The following is a 27,649-nucleotide window of genomic DNA, read 5'->3' on the forward strand; positions in this document are numbered from 1 at the left end:
CTAGTGGCCAATGGAGTAGGCCCCTGAGTCTGTGGACTGCTTCTCCTCCGTGGCCTGGTCCCTGGAATACTCTGGGTTGGCCAGGGTGGCGACCTTTAGTGTTGCCTCGTTCACCTGCAGGCAGAAGGGCTGGCATTGTTATGCTCCGACGGGCAAGGTCCTCCTAAGTGACCCTGTTGGATAGACTCATGGTGGGGGCCATGGCCTGGTCATTAGGGGAGCTACAGCAAGCCTGTGTGATCCCAAGACTGTTCCCATGTACTCTGGGGACAAAGAGCCTGAGTCAACCCCAGGCAGGATGTGTCCCCTGCAGAAACAGGGAGGGGACGAGGAGTGGTGGGGGCTTGGTGGCAGCAGTGACTCACAGGACCCCCAGAGCTCTTTGAAGAGTCCACTCCCTGCCAGGCGCTCTCTTGTCTGGATATCAAATATGAACTGAGGCCCAGTGAACTTCCCTTGGGGAACTCGGGAGGCCAGTCGACGGCCGTCTCCGCCCTCCCTGCCCGTCTCCTGTCACCCCACCCCGCTCACCTCTTCAAACTTCTTGGCTTTGTACTGGTCGGCCCCCTTGAGGAAGTTGAGCAGGATGATGTCACAGAGCACGGTCCCCTGGAGGAGGGGAGGCAGGGCAGGCTCAGAGGGCTGCCCTGGGAGGGTGGGAGCAGCGAGGCCGGAAGCCATGGGTTCAAGTGGCCACTGAGCTGCCCGGAGACAGACAGAAGGTGAAGCGTGGGGGCGATTCCTCCAGAGAGGCCTGACCGGCGTCTCCTCTTAGCAAAGTGCCCAGGGGCTTAGCGGGGGTCTTCATGGCCACCTTCCCAGCCCCTTACCACGCAGAGGGCTGGGTGGGAGAAATCGCTGGGATTTCTTACGCAGCGGGAGGAGACCCTGGGAGCAGGGCCCTGCAGCCGCCTTGCCAGGTGGGCTGCATTCCTAGTAAGGCAGCTCAGGTCTACGGGGACCCTGGAGTCTCCTCCCCACCTTCAGGGTGAGAAACGGGAACTCTGTGAGAGGTGGAACCTGCTGGAAACCGGAAGGCAACTTTCGGGGGTGCTGAGCTTGGCGGGAATGCTGGGAGATGCTCGACCCAGGGCCTGCTGGAGGAGGAGCTGAAGCAGCTGGCAAGAGGGCGGCTTTGCCTTCCGGGCAGAAGCAGCCACTCCCCTGCCACCGTGCCTGCCTGGGTCCCACCCCAGCTGCCCTGTCTGACCCCAGGGGGGCTGAACTCACCACTCCCACTGAAGTGAAGGCCGCCACGGAGCTGATGATGGTGGGGATGATGTTGAACTTGCCAGCCTGTGTGGGAAAGATGGAGGGGGTACCAGGGGGCCGGCAGCACGGGCGGGGCCCGGGGCTGAATTTGGCTCGGGTCAGACTCCCAGGGCCACAGCAGGCCCCACCCCTTGCTGGCCCAGGGGAGCGGAGTGGAGATGGGGCAGCTGGTCAGCCGCAGACCCCTCCCCCCAGGAGCCCCTGCAGGGCCCGCAGCTGGCCTGGGGCCGCTCCTGCCCACCCACGTGCCTGGCCGCAGGACTCACGTTCCCGTACACCAGCACGTCGAAGCGGATGCCGAAAGCCTTCAGAAGCGTGCGGTACTCGCTGCCGTTCTCCATCTTGTAGTACTTGGCAAACCTGGGGGCCAGGGGCGCAAGTGGGTCCCACAGTGGCTCCTGTCCGAGCCCTCAGGGTCCTCTAGGGTCCCATGACCCTCAACAAGCCACCCTTCCTGATGGTTGGGTGAGACCTCCCTGTGTGCTTACCTGAAGACCTAAACAGGCTTCACCTGGCAACTTGTGAAAAGAGCAGATCCCTGAGCCACACCGTGAACCCACAGAACCAGCAGCTCTGTTGGTCTGATGGTCTGTGTGGACAGAAGCTTGAGACCCTGCTGGACTCAGGGCTTCTTCCCTTCTGCTTGTTTGGGATCCAGGGTCCAGCTCACTGCAGGTGCTCCTGTCTCCATCCGAAGCCTTCTCAATCTGGCTCTACCACCTACCAGCTGTGCAATCTTGGGTCCATTACTTAACCTCTCTGAAAATCAGTTTCCTTATCTGTGTGTGGAGGGCAATACAAAATCCTGCTTCACAGGATTGCTATGGGAATTAAGTGAGACCACACGTGTCAGGAATTTAGAAAAGTCCTGGGACAAAATAAGCACTCAGCAAATATTTGCTGATGTTGACTGTTGTTATTTGCTCATGAAATATATTTACATTTGTAGAGCAGTGGGAAAAAAAGTGCTTTCAGCCATCTCATCCTCTCTCACCCTGCAGTAATCCTATGCAGTAGGGAAGTGAATCTTTTTTTTTTTTTTTTTTTTTGCAAAGGAGACACTGAGAGGTTAAGTCCCTTGTTCAGGGTCAGCCAACTGGTGAGAATCAATGCTGTCCTTGCCCAAGTCCCAGACTCTGTCTGCCATTCATTCTCTGCCTTGGCTGCTGGGTGCCATGAACTCTGCTGGGGACTTGAGAATGACCACATTTGATTCTCTCCACAGACAGCATGGCATTCCACACAGATGGGACAGTCCATACCCCCATCTGCAGAAGCCTGTGGTGAACAGGGCCCTGCCTCTAGTTTCGATTAGTAAGCACTGGATTTGGGATTTGATGGTAAATCCCAAGTCATTGGGCTTCTAAAGCCGGAGCACTTTCCCTAGCGTGAGTGCCCAGCGTAGCCCAAATGCTAACATTAGCACAGTATAATCTCTCTGGGTTACTGCCCCACAGCTATAAAATGGGTTCATTAAAAGTGGCAAGGATTAAGTGAGATGATGGGAATTGAAAAACCTGGAAAGTTCTGCAAGTGTGTGGGGTAAACACAGCTCTTATTTAGTGCTGGCTGCCTCCCTCTGAGTGCTCCCAGCCCCCAGAGATTCCCAGGCCTCTCCCAGCAGAAAGAAGGGTGTAGAACTCATTCCTTGGAAGTTTTCAATGAATGACCGTACACGGTGGTGCACACCTGTTATCCCAGCTACTCAGGAGGCTGAGGCAGGAGGATTCCAAGTGTGAGGCCAGCCTCAGCAACTTAGACCTAGTTTCAAAACAAAATATAAAATGTCTGGGGATGTAGCTCAGTGGTAGAGTGTCCCTGGATTCAATCCCCAGTACCGAAAAAAAATTTTTTTTTCAATGATGGATGTGGTACCCCTCCCACGGATATTTGCATTTGAAACTATACAGCAGGGAGAAGGAAAAGCTCAGCCTAAGCAAATCAATAATGGAGGGATTATAGGAATCCGAGGAGGAGAATTGCGATGGGGAAGGGTCACCTTCAATTATAAAACATTGGCTGCACTCTTGCTGTAGCCAGCTCCTCGGGCTGCGGGGAAATCTGGAGTGAGGCAGAAATGTCTAAATCCTGGCTTCATCACTGGCTCGCAGTGGGGACTTTCATGTTACCTAGTCTTTGGGGTGTCGGTTTTCATGATTGAAAATTAAGGGTGGTCACACCCCTCTTGCTAGCGATAGTGGGTAAGCACTTGATGAGACCTATCCGTGGAGGCCGACACCACAGAGACCCCTGTTAGTGATTTTGTCCCCCTGTCCCTCCTTGCTCAGTCTCTACCCATCTCTGTCCAGCTCTGGGCCCAGGAGCCTCATCTGAGAGATGGCTTCCACCAGTTGCCCTGTTCAGTTTGCAGGCAGGTTCAGCAGATGAATCCACAGGAGATCAGGGGTGGGAAGACAGAAAGGTCAGGGTGTTTGGTCTGCTGAGGCTCAAGCAGTGGCTCAGTTTCCCCTCCAAGGTCAGGAGCTGCAGGGAAGCCCTGTCCTGCAGTTGCAGATTTCTCCAGGTTCTGGAAACTTCTCCCTCTTTGCCCATGCCTGCCCCCTTGGCAGTGGCTTCCCTTGTTGCTAGCCTTAGAGTCTTCCACCAGCCTGCTCTGTTCCCACCTAATGACCTCCTTTGAGACCACCCACTGTTTCCTGCCCCCAGGACACCTGCCCTGATCACCCCCGGAATGCAGAGGAGGCGGCTCAGGCCTAGGGAGCTCCACCTGGGAGGGGAAGGGGCCAGACATTTCCTGTCTGCTGTCCCCAGGCAGGGCCAGAGCTTGTGTGCCCAGCGAAGGTTGAAGACTATTTGGTGAGAAAAAGGCCCCTGGGGGCACTGGACCTGTGGGCTCTACAGCTCGAGGAAGAGGCGGCGGAGGCAAGAGGGTCTTCTCAGGTCCATGAGACCCAGGGTGAAGTGAGAGTGGACCCAGAGAGGAGGCAGAAGGGATCGCCACCACTCGGCCTGAGAAGGAACAGCGTGGAGGCCAGGGACAGATGGGACAGGTGACCCGTCTGTAAGTCTGGTAACTTCTGTCTAGGTGGTGGTGGGAGAGAGCTTTGTAGACCAAGGGGACAGAATGAATTCAAGCCTCAGCAGGACGATAGTCGACGTGGGAAGGATATCATTTCTCTAAAGATGGTGATCAGGCCTCTTGGGAGGTTCTGAAGAAGTCTGGAAAAGAAGTATCTGCAGGGGCAGAAGGAAGTCTTCCTGGATTCCAGGTTGGTCTGAGGGGAAGAGGAAACCATCATCCTCTCCACACCCGCCATTTATAAAGCACCGGAAGTATAGGCAGATCCCTCAGCACTAGGGGCCCAGTTGATCTCATGAAGAATGTGTGGTTGTTGAACCATTTTGTAGATGAGATGGATGAGAAGGTAACTCTCCTGAGCTGGGATTCTGGTGTGCACTGTTGACTCTGGAGTCCATACCTGTAAGTCCTGCCCCGTCCTGCCTTTGACTCCAGGTGGCGGTTAAGGATGCAGGCAGCCCTGTGCACAGACTCAAAGCCCCACTGAATTCTGGGTTCTCACATCACTGGAGAATTCAAGGCCCCTGTCTCCTAGCTGTGACAACTGATGCCAATGGGGCAAGCAGGGGTGAGAGCGAGGGCCACAGGTGTTGGCGGCAGGGTAAAGGTTGGGCCTTCATTCCCAGCCTGAGGCTACAGCCCTGAGAAACTCTGACGCTGACTTGGAGAACAAGGAGTCTGCATCCTGGGCGCTGCTGTTCAGAGCGAGGGCTGGCTGAATTTATTCTGGGAAGGAATGTGAAGGAAACAGGGAGAAAAATCAAAGCGGTCTTGGTTTTTCTCCAGCACCTGCCTTCCAAGAGGCAATAAGCTTGGGAAGATCATTATCTCACCAGCCACCCACCCTCGGAGGCTTGGCAGGGACAGACTCTCCTCCCCAGGGGGAGGGAGGCGGAGGGACAGCTCAGGGGGGAGAGTCCCCAAGTCCCGACTCCTGTGCTCCAATGTGGCTGGTGGGCATCACAGGGTCTGGTTCACCACTGCGGCAGAGATGGCCCAGTGGTCACAGGGTCTGGGTTAGCTTCTCTCTAGGCACATGGTGGGATCCCATCTTTTAGTCCCTTGTGTTTAGCTGGGGCTCCATGAATAGTTCTTGCCAAGAGCTTGTGAACGGAAGTGAGGCTTATCCAGAGGTGAGGTGGTTCAGAGCAGCATCCCTTCTTTATCCTCCCTTTCCTCACTTGGTGACCAACTGCTCAGGAGCCAGGGGAGATCTCTGAGGACTGGGAGAGACTGAGTCAAGATGGCAGGAGCCCAGATCCCTGAATGACTATGTGGGGCTCCCTTCACCTGCACTGACCCAGTGTGCCCTGAGCAAGAAGTAAACCTTTGAGTTAAGCCACTGAGGCGAGGCTTGTTTGTTACAGCAATTAGCAGTACTTGCCCTGACTGTCACAAACCCTCCTGGGTTTTTTGTTTTTCTTTTGTGGCTTTAGGGATTCAACCCAGGGGTACTCTACCACTAAGTTATATCCTCAGCCCTTTTTGTATTTTAGTTTGAGATGAGGCCTCACCAAGTTGCCCATGTTGGCCTTAAACTTGAGATCCTCCTGCCTCAGTCCCCTGAGCAGCTGGGACTATAGGCATGCAACATTGTGTCCTGCCAACAAACACCCCTGGTTTTGTAGTTCAGAAGATTGAGGTTCAGGAAGAAGGAGTTTGCCGAAACACAAAGAATGAATTAAAATTGGGGAGGATTAGACAGAAAGAAGGCAAATTCCTAGATGCTGCATTCCTAAGAATAAACCCTCTAATAGGTCCTAGCAGTCTGGGTATGGGGCTTGGTTCTTATGAACTTGCTTCTTGTCCCTGTGAAAGTCACCCAAACTCTCTGAGCCTTTTATGTCACCTGAAAAATGGAAAGAAAAGAATTGCGGGGAGGATAAGTTAAGAGAGGGCTCATGTATACCAGGTACTTTTCTTTCTTACACCAGGATCAGGATGAATAAAATAGTATCTACATTTATCTTAAGCATTACACTCTTCCCACTCCTGGAGATAGTAATATTATTAACAGTAACCACTAAGATATACTGAGTGCTTACCATGTTCCCCTTACTGTGCCAAGTGCTTCATACCTAACTCATTCCATACAATCATCCCATGGGATTATGTACAGTTGTCCTTCCTACTTTCAGATGAGGAGTCAGGACCAGAGAGGTTAAGCAATCTGTCTAAGGTCACAAAGTCAACAGTGGGTGAGGAAAGCTGGGATTCCAAACCGGTCAGTCCAAGTCATACTCTTAGCCAGTGCTATAGTCTGAAACTCATGTGGAAAGTGAATCCCCATCATGAGATATTAAACGCTGGGACCACGTGGGACCTTTCAAAGGTGATTTGGGCTCTGCCTTCAGGAAGGGATCAAGTCATACACATGACACATCCACCCTGCAAACTTCCATTCATCCCTAGGGCCCAGCTCAGCATTCTGGAAGCATTCAACACCTACTGGCAAGGCTACCACGTGCCAGACTGTGAGATGCCTACTAAAACTGGGACTTGAAGGGTGGGGAGTTCAAGGGCACCCGGCAGGAGGCTGGAGCAGCTTTCCTGCTCAGGGAGAGGCAAGCCCTCGGCTGGGAAGGGATTGATGTCTATGAAGAAGCTGAAAGGGTGCAGGTGGGCTGGAGGGTGGCGGTGCCGATGGCTGGGTCCCCCACACCCTGGCTAATCGTGTGCATCTCCTCCCGAGTCTGTGTTTAGTGACTTCAGACTTGGAGCTTGAAATCAACCACTGGATTTACACCATGAGCATTGGCAAACACTACAAATCAAGGTTTTGTTTTCATTTTCTCCAGAGTGCTGGTTACTGTGCAGAGCAGAGGCTGGGAACCCCCCTGGGCTGCCCTCCTATCTTCTCTCTCCACCAGACTCTGGGCTGCAGCTGCAGTCCTGGCCATCCTGAATACTAATTCATCTGGACTATGGACTCTAAGCTGGATCTTACCGTGTCTGTTTGCCCAATGGCCTAGTGATCACCATAAGGGGTTGGTGAAAGAAGAAAGGCATTTCTGAGATTCTTGACCTCTCAAAGAATGAGATTAGAATGCTGTTAGTGTTCCTGGCCAGAGGGATTCCTCCTGCCCCCTGGACTCCTCCAGATTCTCCTGACGCAGATGGAGCTAGTATATGGCGGCACCAACAGGCTATTCCTTGTCCAAATAGAAAACATTTAGATCTGGTAACTGGCAAGGTGGGAAAATGGGTGCAGTTGGTGGGAACCAGCCCAGTGGAGGGGAAGTGGGGGGCAGAGCCAGGGCGTAACAGTCTCACTAAGCACTAGACTGCGGGTCTTACTTCATTTGGACCTCACAGTGACAGCATAGAGGAGCGGGAGGTGGCTTAGGGACCTTGAAATGAGGCAATCCTGACTTTGCCCCTTGAAATAGTTTATGTGACCTTGGCAGGTGACTCTTCACCTCTGTGTGTGCCAGTTTCCACATCTGGAAAGTGGAGATAATCGGAAGCATGGTAAGGACTGTTGAGAGGATTAAATGAGCTACTGGACTGAGTGAAGGGCTGAGCACAGCACCTGAGGCACAGCTTCCAGTTCATGAGCTATCGATCATCAGGCAGCATGGCCCAGGACCACAGGCTGGAGAAACGCAGAGGGCTCTCGGATTAGTGGGTCTACAGGGGCGTGCTGAGATCTGGATGCAGGCTGCTGGAATCCAAAGCCCCTGCATACCCTGGCCTCCCTAAGGCAGGAGCCAAAAAGGAGAGATCATGGCGGCCCCAGGGGCAGCGGGCTGGTTAAGCCGGTGGCTACGAAACCCTCCAATGCTGAAAGCACAGTGTGGCTGTGACTGGACCAGGTCACAAGTATCAGCAGAGGGTGTGGAGCCTGGACTCCTGCCAGTGCTGGGCTGGAGAAGGGGCAGGGGAGGAAGGGAAGGGCGCCTGCAGGGCTGCAGGTCAGCAATGGGAGGCTTCCCTGCTGGGCCTCCTAGGAGGGCCAGTGAGCCAGGCACTTGCAGGACACTGGGTGCAGACCAGTTTCCAGTGTCTGGTGTGGGGGGCTGGCCCGCTGACTGCACGCCTAGCTTTCTTGCCCTCTGGGTTCTGAGGGTTTGGACAGTGGGAGGCACTGGCAGGGGACCAGCAGGCAGGAAGGAGAAGAGGGTTATTTATTTTGCCGACTGTCCCCCTGCCCTGCTCTGGTTTCGTCTGTGGGCCTCGTCTCTCTGTGACTGCTGCTCCTGTCAGGGACCTCAGCGGAAAAGCAGGCTTCCTTTCTTCCCTCCTTTAAATCTAGGGTGGTGACAGCCCACTTCGTTTCTCTGTACCTGCCTCGCCTTTCCCGGTGGGCGGATTTCCTCACAAGCCCCTGCTGCGTGCGCTTCCCTGATCGGGATCTTCACTGACACACCTGTTCCGTGACCAGACATGACATCCCCAAGACAGGACCAAACTGAAAAATCCTGAGGCCCGACATGCTGAGACCTTTCCCACGTGTGCTCCCTCGTGCTATTAGCAGCAACAGATAAAGAATGAGTAAGTACAGACGTCAATTGCCGTAATAAATCATTTGTCAGATGTGCTTCGGCAGGGCAGGGTTGAAGCTCCATTTTAGTGTGATAGGTCTATAAATAATAGTGCACGCTTCAGCAGACTCAGCTCTCAAACCCCTTCCCCAGACACCCACTCATGTTGGCTTAGGCGGGCACAGCTGGAAGGGCCTCAGCCATGATCACCTCTAGCCAGCACATGGTACAGAGGAGGCCCATGGAGGGGCTGAGACTTGCCCCAAATCACACTGAGTCTCCCTGACCAGTCTCCAATGGAGGCCCTCATGTCTCCTGACCCACACCAAGGGTCTGTTGGCTTCACCTCTACTTCATCTCGGCTTCTTCTGGCACAAAAATACAGTTGTTCCTTGGTATCCATGGGGATGGGTTTCCGAAGTCCTCATGGATGCCAAAATCCATGGCACAGTAGGGTTGGTGATAGAGTTCAATGGTAGAGCACTTGCCTAGCATGAGCAAGCCTCTGGGTTCACTCACTGGTACCAGGGTGGGGTGGTGGGGAGGCATTGCACATTGTCTCATATACTTTAAATCATATCTACATCGCTTACAGTACTTAATACAATGTGCAATGTAAATAGTTGCTATCCTGCATTGCTTAGGTAATAACACCAAGAAAAATGTTATTATTTAAAAAAAAGAGTATTTGGGGAGGGTACGGGGGATTGTGAACCCAAGAGTGTTTTACGACTGAGCCACATCCCTGGTCCTTTTATTATTTATTTATTTATTTTTATTTTGGGACAGGGTTTTTGTGAAGTTGCTGAGGGCCTCGCTAAATTGCCCAGGGGGAGGCCTTGAACTTGTGATCCTCCTGCCTCAGCCTCCTGAGTTGCTGGGATTACAGGTGCGTACCACTGTGCCCTGTTGTATTTTTCAAATATGTTTGATCTATATTTGGTTGAATCCATGCAGGCAGAACCCATGGATATGAGGGACAACTGTATTTTTCTATATGGACTGATTTGTCATTTGGGTTCAGATTGATCATTCTTACTAGAAACAAAAATTCCTTCATCATAGCAACTGGCCTGGTTCACCTCTTTAATAGCCACAATGCCCAGCATGTGACATGATCTGGAAGTTGGAAGAGCACTACAAAGTCCTCCCCACACTACCTGTGAGGGGTTTCCCTCGTGACACCTGGATAGCTCCTGCACCAGGAAACACAACCCGTGACCCACAGGAGCAGCCAGATTTTAGCCTTGGATGCTCCCGCCCCTGCAAGGGCTTCCCCCTGCTGAGCTGACATTTGCAGCAGTCAGCAGTCAATAAGTGTTTGCTGAATGGAGAAGGATTTTATCACGGTGTACAAATCCCTCGGAAGCTCCCAGACATCTGTTTAGAAATGATCTATCCTCCCTAGAGTGGTGGAAACCCCCTCCTGAAGTGGGGACATGAAACTGTTACTGCAGCAGGAAAAACAGCAACAAACTTGTGGGATCGGGGTTTGACTTGCAAGGAAAACTCAGGCCTATGATTTGGGTTTCCAAGTGAAGGAGCTGGTGTTCTCAGCAAAGCTTTGCCTGTGGGAAGTAATTTTGCCAGCCGAAATACACTTTTACAGTTGATATTGCACTGATAGGAAAATATCTCCTGGCAGACTCACTGCATCTGGGATGGGGCCACATCCGTAGAGCGTGCTGGGACTCTTCCTCTTAGAGAAGGGCTCAGAGCCAAGTTTATTTACTCAGAGTCCAGGGACCTCATCAACCTCCAAGGCAGACATTTTATAAGTTGTTTTTGTTGATTTTTAAAAAATATATTACTATTCATTTATCCTTAATTAATGAGGCAGGGACAGATCAATGGACATGGAGCTGCAGCTGTACTGGAGAGCCACATTACTACCTGCCCTCTTCTGGGAGTGAGCTTTTTGCTCTGTTTCCTCATCTGTATAATGGAGGTAACCATTACTGGTCCTACTAGATTACTGTGACTGCAACTATAGGCTCTGGAGCCAGGATTTGAGCTCCCCTCTAGCACAATGGGCTGTGTGGCCTTGGACAGGTAATGAACCTCTGAGGCCCAGATTTCCAGCTAGAACATGATCTCTCTTCAGAGCAGAAGAGGTAGTCCATGCTAAACCCCTGACGCCCTGGTAATTGCTTGAGGGGTGTTGTATTATATTTTCTACCAATGACATTGATTGCTGTGCACATAGGACAGACACAAACACTTATAAAGGGTTGTATAAACCCTGGATCACTTGTGTTGTCTCACCTCCCACGGACACCTCAAGAAGGTGAAGACGAAAGAGGATCATGGAGAATTCAAGCTCACATGCCCTGTTGAAGAGGGCCTGCCAGCGTTTCTGTGGAAATGATGGAAATGGCTGCTTTTAACACATATTCTCTGACTTTTGGAAGGAGAAAAATCCAGATTGTAGAGAGTGATCAAAGCCAGGGGCGCACTTCGATTCCATCTCTGTCGATTGGCCTAAGATCTGGCTGATCCGCGCGCTTCGGCTTGGAAGCGGAACTGGGGCCAAATCTTAGCGCTTCAGGAAAGCTGCCGCGGGTACATTTCCAACACGGAATGATCGCTAGAAACACCTACCGCACGAGGAACATCTAGCAGATGAACAAGTGTTTTTCTGTCCCAGACACCAAGAGAGGAAATCCAAAACTGCGTTGCCTTTTAGTAGCAAAGCTGTCTTAGGAACTCTCAGAGGAGAACTGAGAAATCAGACATTGCTAAATGCATCGCTCTGCTCTGCTCTGCTTCTCTCCCACCGCTCCGGCAGTCACCGCTGGGCATATCTCTTACAGCTACTTTCTTTCTCTTTTTTTTTTTTTTTCTTTTGCAAGCCGTGTGATGCTGGAAGGTGTGCTAGAAGCAATGAATATAGATCAGGTCCCTGGTGTGGAGTCTTGATGTGCCTCTTATCTTAATCGGACTGTGTCATTTCGGGCAAGTCGCAAAATCTTTCTCAGTCTACCTTGGTGGGTGGGATGGTGTGGTGAGCTGTGAATCCTGACAAAAACAGGTGTGAAAGGCTGTGCAGACTTAATTTTAGAGACTTTTAATCTAAGGACTAGGTATAGGCTTTTAGAGGTCTTCAAAGTCTGGGAATTTTATGCTGCATAAGTGTATATACAGAGAGAGAAAGGAGCAGAAGGAAACTCCTAAATTGCAGAATGCTAACTTCTTGCAAGACAGCAGGCCTCAGGAGCAAAGGCAAGGCCCCTATCCACTCTGCGTAGGTCAGTATTGCTCTGATTTATTACTCTGAGAGGCATTTAGGTCTTATTTGTAGCAAAAAAAAAGAGAAATAAAGGGGGGGGGTTCTTTTAAGAAAAATGCCTGCAGAATTGGCCATGCCTATGAACATGAGCATCTTTCCTGGACATGGCTCATACTCTGGCCAGGGGAATAAAGTGGTTAGAGACCTCCATAAGTTAGTAAAGGACCAAGATTCCAAAAATGAGAGCTGTGAGGGCCTGGACTGGACACCCACAGGCGTCCCTCCCTCCTGGGCTGCCTCAGGAGGCTGGTCTGCCTTGGCTCTGGCTTCGGGCTGGGCTGGCCTGGGCCACACCCCCACCACACACCTGTCCCTCTCCAGTTCCAACAACTGCCTCCTCCCTGTCCCTTCAGAGCTGGGTGGTCACCCATGTTCTGTCATTGCCCCCAGAGCCTGCACTATCCTTTGTGGTTCCCCTGCACCCCGCCCCACCCCTTTGAAACAGTCCCTTTATTAAACTCTCCTCGAATTACCCAGTTTGAGTGTGCCATCTGTTTCCTGCTGAGACCTGACAGATACAGTATTATTAATCTGTCATTGTACCATCAATGCCTGTGCACACACACACTCACATACTGATACGCCCTCGCTCAGCCTCACACACTCGCCCACCAACAGACACACCCACTCCCTCGCAAATTCTCCCCAACACACGCACTCACACAACACTGTGTATCGTCCTGGCACCTGGGGGAAGAGAGCGCACTGATTGAAATCTTGCTCTGGTGGATGGAGGGTCCACCTGGCCTGCAGGAACCTGGCCCATAGCTATGAGCCCCTTGTCCAAGCTGCAGGGTGCCCCCTCCTGCTTCTAGGGATGCCTTTTCCCTGCACACCACTGAATTAGCGATTCTCATCTGTTCTGATTTTTAGAAACAATTCACTTTGTCCACTACAAATCCAGGTGACCCCACTGCACTCTTAATGTGCTTGGAAAGAGACTTCATAAAAAGAGAATGTTAAAGTGCTCCCTGGAATCTTTAGCCTTGCAGAATACACCTAGGAGTAAAAATAAAACTCTCTACCAAATTGCGGGTAGGGAATGAACAGACCCTTTAGGAGATCACACAAATAAAGGCTAATTTAGATGAAGAGGACCAAGGACATTGGGCAGGAATTGAAGGAAGATACATCTTGGCTCAACCTGAGGTCACCTTGCCAATAACTGGATCCATCCAGTGATGAACAGGCTCCTTGTTTACGTCTGTGCCCCAGAGAGACTGATGTAGGAATTGGGGCCCAGTGACCTCTAAAGCTACACAAACATGCACCTGGGACCTTGGGCAAGGCACTTCCTCTTGGGACTTTCACTTCCTCCTCTGCAGTGATGGATTCTATCTAGGTAGCTCCAAGGGTTCGATAACACCTAAAATTCTCAAAACCTCTGATTCTGCAGGCGAAGAACTGCGAAAAGTAGGGGAGGGGTAGCATTTGGAAAGGAGCTGCAGAAGTAATTAGTGATGGAAATGTGAATCTCTAGCTGCCTCTGGATATCTGAATTTGCAGATTAAAACAAGACTGAATCTTGGCTGAACAATTGCCTTCTCTCCAGAGCAAATGGCAATAGTAGAACATTGAAAAATCTGGCCTCCGTTGGAGGAAGAGGCAAATGAATTTGTTTGGGAGACAAAAGGCCAGGCTACAAATTATGTCTCCAGCATCTGCTAGTCCTTCAGCATCTCTGTAACTCAGAGTCTTTGTTTTTAAGTGGAGCTGAAGGTACCAACCACCTAGGCATGTTCTTCTGAGGATCAACAAGTGCAAAGGTCCCTGGTCTTCCTGGCTGGGGTAGAGATCAGCTAAGAAAATATATTGGTATCCAGGCTCCTGGGATCTGTGGTCCTGGGAAATGAATTTAACCAGTGAGCCTCCATCTTCTCATTTGTAAAGTGGGAGACTGTAGCACCTACCTTGTGGGTGGGTGAGGAACAATTAGCTAAAGTGCACAGAATGCTTTACCCAGTGAGATTCTCAAGGGCAGCATAAAATGACCACATCAGAGAAGCCACACTGTGTGCCCGACCAGGCACTGGGTCCCCTTTCCTCTTATCTGAGCACTCAGAAAGGTGGCCTTGTAGCCTCTCTCACACAGGTGCTTGGCTTAGCCTTGAGTGCCAGTGTGGTGCCAGTAGGCTGAAGGTAGTCTGAGGGCACTGGGTGGGCACCCAGGCGTAGGGCTGTGAGAGAGCCGGGGAGAGTGCACTGCTTGGCATAGATGTCAGATGTTCCTCTGTGTCAGTGTTACTCCTTGGGCCTTCTGGAAACTTTCTTTCACCTGGGGGTACTTAACCACTGAGCCACATCTCCAACCCTTTTTATATTTTATTTAGAGACAGGGTCTCACTAAGTTGCTTAGGGCTTCACTAAGTTGCTGAGGCTGGCTTTGAACTCACAATCCGCCTGTTTCAGCCTCCTGAGCTTCTGGAATCAGAGGGGAGCACCACGGCACCCAGCTTGGAAACTCTTTTTAATTGCAAAGGTCCAAATGAGTGCTTTGCCCCTTCTTACTATGGCCTGGAGACTTTGATGAAGGAGTCAGTTTCCTAGGTTCCTAAGAGGGGCCCACACCTCTCAGACGGGTTTCCTTAGGCCTTGGGAATTATGTTAGTGGGATCCTTAGTGATCTTCTGTCTTGTGTCCCCAAATACAATCTAAACTTATTTAGGCCTAGGTCCATCTCACACCCTGTTGGGCTAGTGGGGCGGATACCACTTCTCCAATAAATTGGAGAACTTCAAACCCATTCTTTAAATGAAAGACATTGTTCTACAATTGTATGATACCAGTTGTTGGGGTCTTCATGATAGTTCTAGTCTTCATAAGTGTTTCTTGCCAAATGAGTTATTTGGAGGACTGAAGAATCCCCAATGGCCAGAGGGAAGTTATGAGGATGAAAACTTGCATTTTAGATTAGGAGAATTTTATTAATGTGTTACTATTTTAAGCCACCATACAAATATCCTTTGTATTGATTTCAGTGTGATGTACTGACTGAATAAATATGCCAATTTCTGCCAGGGAGCCAAACAGTATTTTTAACCTACTTTAAAATATGTGTTGTTTCCTATGGTTTTTTAAACTCTGGAGTTGATTATGAAAGTAATTTCAATTTTTAAAAATTCTTCTTTCCAGAGAACATACATATATATTTGAAACTATTAAATATAAAGCTTAATGGGATAGGTGATTATTTTTTAAAGTTACAAATCAAGGTGAAAAAAAAGTGACGTGATTTTTTTTGGCTGTGTATGCCATTATGTCAGAGAGTACTACTACAGCAAAGGAAATTTGAATAACAATTCTTTGGATATATAACAAATGTATCATATGTACATCATCCCTGTCCCTGCCTATTTAGTACAATAGCCTCTTTAGTGTACAACACTGTGTACTTAAGCAGGACCCTGCCAGAAACTTTGAGATCTTCAGATTTTGAGGGTAAATCAAAACCAAGAGCAAAAGCTGTTCAAGTATTGGCTGATAGGATTCTCAGGATAACTATGGTGCTATCACCAATTCATAGAAGGGGAAATTAGGAGGTAGGGAGGCAGAGGGCTTCCCCAAGACCCTTCAGATATTCTAGATAGTTTATCCTGTGGTTCCTTTCCCCCTCTCTTCTGAATGGAAACCTGCCGCCCTCAAAAGATTCCTTAAGTCTCAAGGCCATTGAGAATACGCATTAGAAGATATTTAGAGACTGGTTTGAGTTCTTTGGAAAGGCACTGAGGAATAACTAATAATCATTATAGTTGTTATTTATGACTCATGAAATTTCCTGGTTTGGGATAGAAATGCAAAACTACCATCTCGTAAAATGAGCAGTTATCGCCCTGACTTTGGGGAGGGAGAGACCTTAGAAAGTCCAGATATAGGCCAAGGAATGGGGTCGCCTGGGCACGTTAGAGCTAAGAGTAGACCATGGATCACAGCAGCCTGCTCTCAGCAGGCTGTGGCTGCTGGGCCTCACTACGGCCTGAGTGGCCTGAGCAGGAGCATGGGGCTTGGTCCCTTCCTATAATGGAGCTGTCACCTCAGCACAGCCCACGCAGCACTGTGGTTGCCGGTTACTAAGTCCTTCCCTACTTTGAGCCGAAACCTGATGGAAGCAGGGAGGGGGTCAGGGATCTCTCCTCCCCAGTATGCCTGGTTGCCTGAGATGACGTTCTCTAGAGCTGTCCCCCACCCCCAGGTCCCAGGGGAGTAGGGATTTACCTGAAGTTGTACCCGGGGGAGATGCTGCTCTTCTCAGAAACGCTGTCCAGCCGGGTGAAGGAGTATCTGGGGATGCACTGGTCCCAGCTCTTATCCAAATCGCACACCCAGCCGATCTTTATGCCCAGGACTCCACCCTGAAGAAAAGGGCCAGACATGAGTGTTCCCTGAGCTCAGCCAGGGTGGGGTGGGGGCTTGTGACAGGTGACTTCTTTTCATTCTGTAGTTGGAAGGTGGAAGCAGGCAGGAAAGAAAGTGACTGGCCACAGTAAAGGAGGTCTGTAGCCAGGGGGAGGACCCTGGAGCCACTTTCCCCTCGTGTGGCCCCTTTCAGAGCTCTGACACCTCTAGACACCTAAAGACAGGAATGGGAAACTGAGGCTCGGGGGAAATGGGTGACAGGAGGAGAGAGACCTGGTTTCAGGGCAGGGGTAGGGTGGGGGTAGAAAGGATTCAGGGACAAAGCCAACTGCACGCCTGGGATGCTTCCACCAGGTGGCGCTGTCCTGTTGCAGTTCCTTCCCAGTCTCCGAGGGGCCTCCAAAGAGCCCTGGAGTCTGGGGAAGGGTTGAGTTCCCGGGGTAGAGGTTATGGAAGAAGGACTAGGTTCTCACCGTGCGGGCCAGCTTGGCAAAATCCTGCCCTGCAAACTTGACCACATCCCCCACCCTCAAGATGGGGCAGAAAGGGGCCTTTTCGGGATGGAAGCGGCAGGTCTTCATGTCCCTGGCTGTCAGGTTGGGCAGGAGGTTTCCCCTGGGGAGGAGAAGAGGAGAGAGGCAAGGTGAGGGTTAAGATGGTCCCACACAAACTGCTTTCCACGCCCAGGCAGGGGCGACCACGCCCTGAGTGTTTGGGTTTTCCTCCCTTCTCGCTCAGCATCTTTTTCTAACCCCCAACACCCTCCGTCCACAGTAGGGTTTTATGTGTCCATGTCTGATGTCCTCCAGCTGCCATGCTGGGCATCGTGGGGGGCAAGAGTCTCTCCTGACACCGCAGCTCTGCAGGCCTGCCCTTGCGCTTCCCACACAGCCGATGCTGAAGGAGTCAATGCTGGGGTGGGGGGCTGAACAAAAAAGGGACACCACTTGGGGGCTTGACGGAGGGAAAACCAATGCTACCAGCTCCTTGGTTTCCACACTCGGGAAGCATCTGGGTCCAGGGCCAAGTTTAAATTGCCCCTCCCCTGCTTCAAACAAAACTCCCACCTTGGTCTGGGCCCCAAGACAGAGAGGCTGGCAGGGAAGTTGGCCCCCCCGAATCCACCTGATATTCAGAGGTCAAGGCCTCGGGGAGGCTGGGAATCGGAGCCTGGGGAGATGGGGTTGGGAAGTGGGAGAACCATGGTGCATGGGGTACCTCCCGCTCCTGCAGGTGAGGTGGTGGGGTGAGTGGGGGAGCAAGCGAGGACTCACTTCTCAAAGTTGAAGAGGGGGAAACGGATGCTGTTCTTGATGAAAATAGTGAAATTCTCGGCTTCCATCATGATAGGCCTGTGGGTGAGGATGGAGGCCTTAGCCCTCGGGAAGAGTCCCCTTCCTTGGTGGATGCCTCCCCAAGGGAGACCTCTTGTAGACGAAGAGGAGGGACAGGAAGGTCTCTCTGGGTCTCCAGAGCAGAGGGAGAGGAGAAGCAGGTGAGATGAGACCCTGAGGCCACTCCCCCCCATGAAGGGACATGGGGGGTCAGGAGACCCTCCACAAGCTCAGAGGTGTAGGGCTCCCCACGCTGGCAAAGGGGAACTCGGCGGGGTCGCTGTCCTCCCATCTGGCGCAGGACCTCACATTTCCACTGTGTCCACCTCGGTGGGGCACCAGCCCTGAATCTCGCAGGTCCGGAGCTCAGAGCTGTAGTTCACGCAGCGGCCAGTGAGGATCCCTGCGAGGGAGGGAGGGAGGGAGGCGCCAAAGGGGCTGGGTGGCCACCTGCCCTTCGCCACTCCCCTCCCCGTCCTTCTCAGGGACCACACCCGCCTGGGAAACCTGGCGGGGAAGGGACACTCTTTTTTGTTGTCCATCTGTTTGCCCAGTATGGCTCTCTCCCTCTCCTCCTCCTGGGCTGCAGACCGACCAAGGGGAGCCCACGGCCCTCCTCTGACAGCTCCTCAGGCCCCAGCACCCGCCCTCATCTTCCTCCTGAGCTGCTCCTTGCCTGGAAGCCTCCTCCCGCCTGGGGCACCCTCTCAGAACTAGGCTCACTCCCTCTCCTGTGTGTCACCTCCCCTGACAGCAGGTGCCTGTCTCCCTGTCCCTGGACTTGGCACTGCTCTCCAGGCAGGGGCAGGCCACCTTCACAGACCCCTGGGGTCTGGGACCCAGGGAGCCTCTACAGAGGCTGACTCGGATAGGCTGGTTCTCGCATCCCCCCCTTAGGCTGGGCTCTCGGGAGCCCCCAGTTCAGCTTGGGGTTGGGAGGGGTGAGGAAGGAGCTGCACTCACCCCCACCAGGGAAGCGCTCTGGTCCACACTGGCTGTCGGACACGCAGCGGTACTTCTCCTCGTTCTGCGGGGACATGGCCGCAGGTGTGTGAGGGACCGTGCCCTGGCCCTGGTGAGCTCCTGGGCTCCCACTGCCTCCCAGGGTGGCAGCTTCAGGAGGGTGGAGGTGCCAGTCACAGCTAGGTGGCTCGACCCACACCCTCCCTACCAGTGACCTCTCCCCCCAGCTTTTTTTTCTTGACCCCCTTCGCCCTACCTTCCTCTGCCCCCTCACCTCTGGGCAGAATCCTTGCATCTGGTTTTCAGTAACGATCATCTTGGTGATGATGACAAAGACGGAGGTGCCCTTGGGAGAGGTAGGGAGAGAAAACCTGCAACAGTCCCCATCTTGAGGCAGGGATTGCTACTGTCCCCACTCTACAGATGGGGAAACTGAGGCTGGTTAGGGATTTGATCAGGGGGGCAGGGCTAACAAAGGGTAGAGCTGGGATTCAAACCAGCTGGTCTTTCTGACCACCCATGTGGGTGCTGGTTTCTACTGTAGCATGGGTCTAGGCAGAGCCTGGAGAGGACCCCAGCTTCCCTGTCGTCCAGCACTGCCCTCTGGAGGTCAGGCCCAGCTTGCCCCACAATTCCCGGCGATGGGAGGGGGGGGGTATGTTCTCTCTGCGTTACTGACACCACAGATTCTGGTTTGGAGGTCCAGGACCCCAATCCTCCCCAGATGTGGGCATCCACAGGCCCCCAGGGTAGGGAAACCATACCTGGGGTGGGGTCACATAATCAGACACATCCATGACTCTGTTGGCATAGCGTCCGAAGCCCTTCACCTTGGTTACTACCGAGGACTCAATGGCTGTGTCCCGCACTTGGTATGCCTTCTCGTGCAAGAAAACCCATCTGGGGCAGGAGAACAGGGATGCAGAGAGGGAGGCAAGCGTCCGTAGGCCTGGCAGAAGATGCTGGGAGAGGGCTCCTTCTGGCCAGCACTAGGACGGCACAGGCGTGCTTGGCAGGGACAAGGCCCTGCTGGAGGTGTGGACCTAGTGAGTCCCTGCTGGACTTAAAGTAGTGTTTCTCTACCTTTACCACCTCAAGGAGCCTTTTCGGAATCTTTTTATAATTGCTCCCCTCACAAAACATCAATATCACCAATACCTATTTATGTGCTGTGTGCATATTTGTGCTTACATCAAAGGGTGAATTTTTCCACCCCTAAGAGCAAATGTTCACCCCTTGGGGGTTGTTGCCCTGTTAAAAATGTGGCTTAAAGTCATTCCTGTTGATAATGGAGTCCTTTCTCTGGCAGGCATCCAGGAGAGAAGGGGCAGAGGGTCCCAGGTCCCAGCTCTGTAAATGGCGGTGTCCTAAACGCCTGGCACATGGTAGATGGTCAGGAAACAAAGGCCCCTGGAAACTGGGTGCTTGGCAGTCTTCCTTCCTCCAAGTGTCAGGTGAGGAGGGAGGAGGACAGAGGGGCCGTGGTTGCTTCTTTACCTGGCAGGTGAGTGGAGTGTGGTTGGGGGTGGGGCAGGGGCTCTAATCTTATTCCTTGGATTGTGCTGCCACCAAGTGGTTATTTACCTGTACTGGCTTCTCCCTGCAGCTTAAAGCCACCGTGGGACTCCAAGGATGTGGCGGGGCTACCTTCCCTTCTCCCATCACCGCTCTCCGGGACTTAACCAGCAGCAGGCGGGGCCCACAGAAGCACCCCACAATCCTGTCCTCTGCATTTCACGTGCAGTCACCCCCTCAGCTCTCAGAGCTCAAGCTACTCTCAGCCTCGTTCAGTAGCCCCTCCCGCCGGGGCATGCTCTGTTTGCTTCTGATGGCACGCTGGGACTAACTGCTGTTACTGTCCCCATTCTGCATATGAGAAAAATCTGTCACATAAGTTTGGAAAACGCTGTGCATTCTCTCCAACAAACAAATGCAGCTGCTAATTTTTTTTTTTCTTTTGTGATGGGGATTGAATTTGGGGCTTCACACATGCCAGGCAAGTGCTCTCCCAATCTAATTTAACCACAGATGTCAGTTTTGAGAAAATACTGACATCTCCTGGAATGTACTTTTGGAAATTCTGGGTTAGGGTCATTTTCACCAGAGTAGGAAAGCCACATCAGATGAGTGGCAGAAGCCTGAGACAAAGCTTGGGAGTCCTAGGATGGGCAGCTGCAGAGGCAGCACTGGGGCTGAGCTGATTGGAGGCGTTTATGAGGAGGCAGTGAGGACCCCACGCCCAGGGCTGTCTAATTACCACTGAGTTGGCCATGAATGGGCTGCCGTGGGAGGTGGTGGCCATGGCAGGGCTGGGAAGACTGAAGAGATCTGGATGCTGACCTTCCAGGTGTGTTGAGAGGAGGCCCCTTCCTGGGGTGGAGGTGGAGATAGATGACCTTTGGGGTCCCCTCACTGTTGGAAGATGCAGAGGGGACAGCCCCAGAACATGCTGGGGGGGTCACTATCACTTGTAGGACGGACACCACGGTCATGTTCACTGCAAACCTTGGCTGATGTTTGCAAGTGGCTCCTTGTTCCGTTTTCAGCTGCGAGTTTGGAGTTAGCCCTGTGTGGGGCTTCACTCACTCAGATTCTTTTTTTTTCTTTTGTCTTTTTTTTTTTTAATCAACAAGCAACGATTGTATATATTTGCGGGATGCAATTAACGTTTTGAAATATGTATACATTGTGGAAAGATTACATTGTTAATGAACATATCCAGCACCCTGCGTATTCATCACTTTTCTGTAGTGCTACTTGAATTCTGAATTGTTTCTTCAGTGTTACAGAAAGGGTGGGGTCACAGTCAGCACTGGCAAATGGCTCCAGACCTGCTACCTGCCTTATGGTTGCTGCCTGAGAGCCGGCAGCATCCCGAGTAATGCACCATTAAGAGTTATTCACATGCTTGTAAATGCTCTTATGAACAGCAGCCTCTGTGTGTCTTACCTCCCTAGCACTTTTCTTTTTTGGAAGGGGAGGGGTTTCATTCGGATCTCATTCATCATGTTATGTTCTAGCCGAAGAGAAGGGAGCATCCTGTTATAGAAAATGGAGTAGATATCCAAAGAGCATTATTAGCTCCTAGTCCTGGGCCCTCCAGAATGGAAAGAGTGAGGCCCAGGGCCCTGGCTATGATGGCTGTTGCTGATGCTGGACACTCACCAGAGTGTAAGCCACAGTCCAAACATACTCTTCCTAAGCCTCAGTGTACCTGGCCACAGAATGGACACATTTCTTAATGTCCATCTAATGAAATGGTTCTTGGAGGCCCCTACCCCTGTCCTTAAAGGTCAGGAACATCTGCAGATGAGAAGCAGAGTTGAGATCATTATCATGTAACCAGCACAGGACACTGAGCTGACTCCTTCTGTGTATCCCCCCCAGTGTGGGAGCTTTGATATCACCTTCATGTCACAAATGAGGAAACCAAGGCACAGAGGAGTGTGCCGACTTGCCCCCGGTCACACAGCTGGTATGTGGGTCCCAAACCAGGCAGTCTGCTTCGGACCAGTCACAGTCCCGTCACCATAGTGTTTTCAGCTGTGCCCAGCTCAGGGCCAGGGCACAGCTGCCCTCTGAACTGGACCCTGGTGCCTGTCCTGCTAGCCCCTGCTCTATCACCAGGGAAGCACCTCCTAGCTTAGGAAGTCTCAGTTGGAAGGCGCTCAGGACTCAGAGGAGCAATTAGCCAGTCCCATTCCTCCCTCTCCTCCTCCAAGGCTCCTTCTGTCCCCCACTGGTGAGGAGCGGCCACATTAGACTTCTCTCTGAGTAAGATAACAAGTGGAAGAATTTCAGTAGCCCCGCGGGGCTGAGGACGTCATCAGGGCAGCTTGCAATCAGGGGTGGCTTCATTTCCAGAACAGAGGGACTGAGACTGCCTCTAGAGGCCAGGGCTTAAGAGATGGGGCAGGACTGAGCCTTCAGTTCTTGGCATTTACTCTGCTGCTCTGACTTATTTTTTTCTCTGAGTTCCTGGTTTATTATTTATAGAGCGGAAGGCGGGTGGCAGCTCCTTGGCAGGTGGGATGTGCAGGAAGGAGGCCAGAGCAGCGTCCCTGCTCCCTCCCGTCCACCCCCAGGGATCGAGGAGGGGGCCAGGGAGTGGGTGTGCAGAGCGTGCGTTGTGTGTGTTGGAGGGGAGGGGTCTCTTAGGAAGGTGTGAGCTGGGCAGAGGGAAAGGGGGAGGCGCGATGGGGAGTCTGTGGGATATTAATAGTCCCATCTATTACTGAGTATTACTGAGTCACTGTCTCAGGCAAGGTACTCGACGTGTGTCACCTTCCTGGTGACAATAATGCCCTGGGAGGAGGTATTTCTAGACCCATTTTCCAGACCCCGGGACTGAGACTTAGGGGCATAATGGGCTGCATCCAAGGCCTCACTCCTAGTTGGTGTCAGAACTGGGCTTCTCACTGATGCTCCATGTTCCATGGTCCCAGGGGGGTTGTGGTGTGTGGAGAAGGCAGGCAGGAAGGAGAGTCACACTTTTCTCTGGACTGTAGGATGGGGGCTTCCAACAGGTCCTCCCACCGAATTTGATGCCTATTGTGCTGAAAGGTGTGGAGGGTGATACCTCCAGCCAAGAGGATGGGGTGGGGGCCAAGTAGGGGGCACTCCAGGCTCTTTAAACCGGGGCATCTCCACTTTTGTAACTGCTTTAGGTGCCGAACTTCTGCATAAGATCTGAACCTAAGTGGGTGGGTGGCTGTGCAGCTGGGACTGTGGGTTGGGCCTTGTAGGGTGGAGGAACAGGGCGGGAAGAGCAGGGCCGTGATCCTCAGCGAACCTATCACCACCCCTGGTCCTTCTGAGGGATGGGGAGTATCAAAAAGGGTCGGCAGGAAGGAGCTTCTTCAAAGTCAAGCCAGCAACAGCCAGCACTTCTGGGGACTCAGGCCCCATGGATTTCCATCTTATTTCCAGGATCCAGAAAGGGGATTGACTGTTAGGAAGTCCCACCCCACAGAGGAGACTGGGGATTACCACCTGGGCCCAGAGAAGACAGGAGAAACACGGGGTAAATCCTGGCCTCTTGTGTATGTGGGAGGGTAAAGGAAACCAGTGATGACGAGCAGCTGAGGCTGGAGGTGGGGGTGACAAAACGTGCCAAGAGCATAAGGGGGTGCGTTGCTGTGAAGGCGCAGAGGACTCACTGCCTCATGCCGCATGTGTTCTAGGTAAGGCTGTGCATCCTGTCTACGCGGCCCAGATAACAGGAAAAAATATTCAAGTTACATGCCAACAACACAGCATTCGAATGCTTTCGCATTCTCTGAGTCTAGGCGCCATCATCTCTCCGTCCGACTGTGCTCCCCTCCTACCTGTTTTCCCAACTACTCCTACTCCTCAAGCTCTGGGCACATCAGCCAGGGCGGTCTTCCCGGCTCAGATCCAGCGAGGCTGCCTTTCTCAGTCTCAGTCACTCACACACAAGTTGCAATGCTCCAACAGCTTTCTTCCCGTTTCTTACTCTCTTGCAAAAAGGAGAGCTCTCTGAGGGTCTGAGTCTGGCCTCTCTCTGTGTTCTCACACATCATATAAGACTCTGGCCTCTGCTCCTTCAGATCTGGCCTTGGACTTCTTTTCTTGCTCCTATCAGAAACATCCTTCAAATCTCGGTTTGCACATGGCATCTCAAGAAAAACCTTTCCTTACTTCCCTGAGGTCAAACACCTCTGTAGGAGTGGCTTTCCTGGTACCGTACACCTTCCAGCCACAGCTGAAATTGCACATTTGTTGGTGGGGAGGACTGGCTCAATGCCCACCTCTTACCTTACACTGTGAGCTTCAAGACCCTGTCTGCTTTCCCCTCCCCTGGCACTGGGGATGGGACCCAGTGATCCTCCACCACTGAGCTGCGCCCTCAGCCCTTTTTATTTTATTTTGAGACAGAATCTCCCTACGTTGCCCAGGTTGGCCTTGAACTTGCAATCCTTCTGCCTCAGCCTCCTGACTGGCTGGGATGACAGGTGTGAGCCACCAAGCCCAGCTCTCCTGTCTGCTTTTGTTCATAGTTCTATCCTCCATGCATAACAATGCCCGGCATGAAGAGACACTCAGTACATTTTTGCTAAATTAACAGCAGTGGATTCATGAGGTCACAATAGTGCATGGGTTCACGTACACAGAGATGGGCTCAGCTCGGGGGTTGGGCTGAGGAGCATGCAACTGAGCAGCTGATGTAACTGGAAGGCACTGCCCCATGGGGAGCTGTCAGGCTGGGAGATGGATGGGGTTGGGTATCAAGACACCACAGAGCTTCTCCTGCTTCCTCCAGAAGGCTGGGCTCCAGCCCCCAGCACTGGAGGATCCCATCTGAACCGATCACAATGAGGGACAGACAAGGGCAGTGGGAGCTGAGGGGGCTGGTCCGGGAACCCCAGCTGTCGCTATCCCCCATTCAGTCTCCGGCCAGGGTGGGAATGTGCTGAAACAGCGTTTGCACTCACCTGGACCAACACACCATCTTGTGGCTGCAAACACTCATGGCACTGAATATACACACCGGCAGGGAAGGTAAGAACCAACTTACCAACTTCGAGTCAAGCTCTGGAGATGCAGGCATGGAACACTTGCACACAACACCTCTCACAAAACCTCAAGGTTGAAAGGGAACTTTGAGGCCACTTAATGCTACCCTAGAGCTTGAATCCCTTTTCTGATAACCCCACAAGGAGCACTGAATATACAGACTTGTTATAATAACCACACTAACATCCTCCTGGCTCTCGCCAAACACAAGAAGCAAAGATCGCTTAAAAATCACATCTGTCCACCTTTCCACGCGCAGCCTCACACACTACTCCAACCCTTCAGGCGAGCAGGCCTGCTCACACGCAGCTCCGGCTGACAGGGGCATGCACACAGGATGTCTTCTCTGAATTGCTTCAATTAATTCATGAACTCTGCTCTCCCACACAGACCCATTGTCTCCAGGAACAGTGGGAGACCAGAGTCCTCCAGGAAGGAAAACCATCAAGGTTTCTGCCTGCATTTCCTGGTGCCCACCAGTGTGTGGAAATGACCGCAAGAACAGAACCTGCATTTTCCCCATTGTCTGTCCCATGGTCCTTTGTGTCTGTGGGTGGAGGGGTGTGTGCCTCCAAGAGCGGGGGCCGTCTGGACCTTGCAGGCTCCTGAGCAACTCCCAGGATGAGTTTTATGGACAGAGTCAGGTAGAGATTGGAATTTCATGCCTTTTTTTTTTTTTCCTTTGGTACCAGGGATTGAACTCAAGGGCCCTTAACCACCAAGCCACATCCCCAGCCCTTTTTTAAATATTTTATTTAAAGACAGGGTCTCACTGAGTTGCTTAGGGCCTTGTGCTAAATTACTGAGGTTGAACTTGCAATCCTCCTGCCTCAGGCTCCCAAGTCGCTGGGATTACAGGTGTGTGCCACAGCTCCTGGCTTGGGAATTCATGCTTTTTGATAAAGGGCAGCGTTTCTGGATTCTCAGGGAGGCATCCCACGTCATGTTCAGAAAAACTACATTTCCTCTCAGCAACTCTCCCTTTGAGTGCTATTTGTGCCTCTGTCACTCCCCACGTCAAGGAGCAGTCCCCTCCTTTGTTTTACCCTCCAAGAGCAAGGCTTCTTGACTTTCCAAAATCTCTCGCCATCCCACCCAAGCCAGAAGGGAACTCTTCATTCTAAATCAAATCCAGAGATCTCTTCCCTCCCCAACCCATCCTCCCTACCACCCAACATCAACCGGATTAACCTGTCATCATCCCCCTGAGTTCAGTGGCTTCCCTTCCCCCTTCCTGAGCTTCCTTGTCTTTCTGAGTCCCAAAAGAGTTGACTGAGGGAATGGGCAGAGGTGGGGTTGGGTCTGCCTCTTTTCCCGGTAGGAAGGTGAGGCAGGGAGAGTGGAGATGGATCATCTGGGGACCTCTCCTGTTGGAGAGGCAGTGCCAGGGTTAAGGACCCCCACTCCTTGGAGCATGTGTTCAGAAACCACTCTCCAACTGTGGAGGATTTCTTGGGAAAAAGAATCTAGTTGGGGACCACATCCTGGGTGGTGGCAGCAGAGAGAGTCCCTGGAACAAGGCTCCGTGGAAGAAAATGTATCCCCCAAGAGAAAAGAAGCTCAGGAAGCTTGACAGTAGCACCAAGGGAGGAGGGGGAGGGAAGGATAACAGGTCACCCTCCTGTCCTAGGATCTGAAGGACCACAGACTCACCCCACAAAGTAGGAGATGATCAGAAGCTGAACTGCCCTGTTGATGATCCCAATGGTCCAGCTCTTCACGACCACTGACTTGGTGGTCTCGTAGGTGAAGAAGTCTGATATGCAGTTCATGCTGCGAGTGCTTGGGGCCACTCTGAAGGGGCTTGATGGCAGCTCAGGAGAGGGAGGTTCTCAGGTCAGAGAGACAGTGTTCAAGGCCCAGAGGGGACAGCTTAGAGGGGCTGGAGGAAGAGCCTGTTCCTGGAAGCCAGGCAACCCTAGCCCAGTGCTCGAGCTCTCTCTCTGCTCTGACACGCTGACTGCCAAGAGTCCAGGGCCAGGGTGGGGGACCCCTTTTTTATTCGTCTCCACCCCACTCCCCTGTGATGTCATGGCAGGGGTGGGGTCTCCAGTCCTGGGCTCCTGATTGCCTGGGATGCAGCTGGCTAGGGTCCTCTGGGACTCATGTTTTATCTGCACTCTGTCTACCGTTTCTGCTCGGTTCTCATATGCTGCATCCTCATGCAAGCTCATCAGCTGCTTCACGCTCTCCCTAAAGCCCCTTGCAATGCCCTACCCCCCAGGCACCTAACAGCCTACTTGAGCTGAGTACCCTTTTTCACTCCTGCGTGTTTGCCTAATTCCATCCAATTCTGCAGCATTTCTTCTCTTCCTGACTTGCCTCCAATAGATTGGGTCCCGGGGAGGGGAGTCTTTTGGACATTTTTCTGGGTCTC

At 52.2% G+C, this 27,649-nt stretch overlaps 1 protein-coding gene across 1 annotated transcript; it reads right to left on the bottom strand.

Annotated features, from left to right (window-relative positions):
* On the bottom strand, positions 1–27,044 carry P2rx3 (purinergic receptor P2X 3). Its single transcript, XM_047518819.1, has 12 exons — positions 26,926–27,044; positions 19,500–19,635; positions 19,010–19,081; positions 18,736–18,799; positions 18,082–18,175; positions 17,713–17,790; positions 16,912–17,053; positions 16,298–16,434; positions 1,539–1,632; positions 1,231–1,296; positions 532–609; positions 1–114 (listed from the first exon to the last, which is right to left on the bottom strand). The coding sequence occupies exons 1-12, from the start codon at positions 27,042–27,044 to the stop codon at positions 1–3; spliced, it is 1,194 nt and encodes a 397-aa protein (XP_047374775.1).
* Positions 27,045–27,649: the final 605 nt, after the last annotated feature.

The sequence above is a fragment of the Sciurus carolinensis genome, chromosome 11, assembly GCF_902686445.1.
Source record: "Sciurus carolinensis chromosome 11, mSciCar1.2, whole genome shotgun sequence".
Lineage (NCBI taxonomy): Eukaryota > Metazoa > Chordata > Mammalia > Rodentia > Sciuridae > Sciurus > Sciurus carolinensis.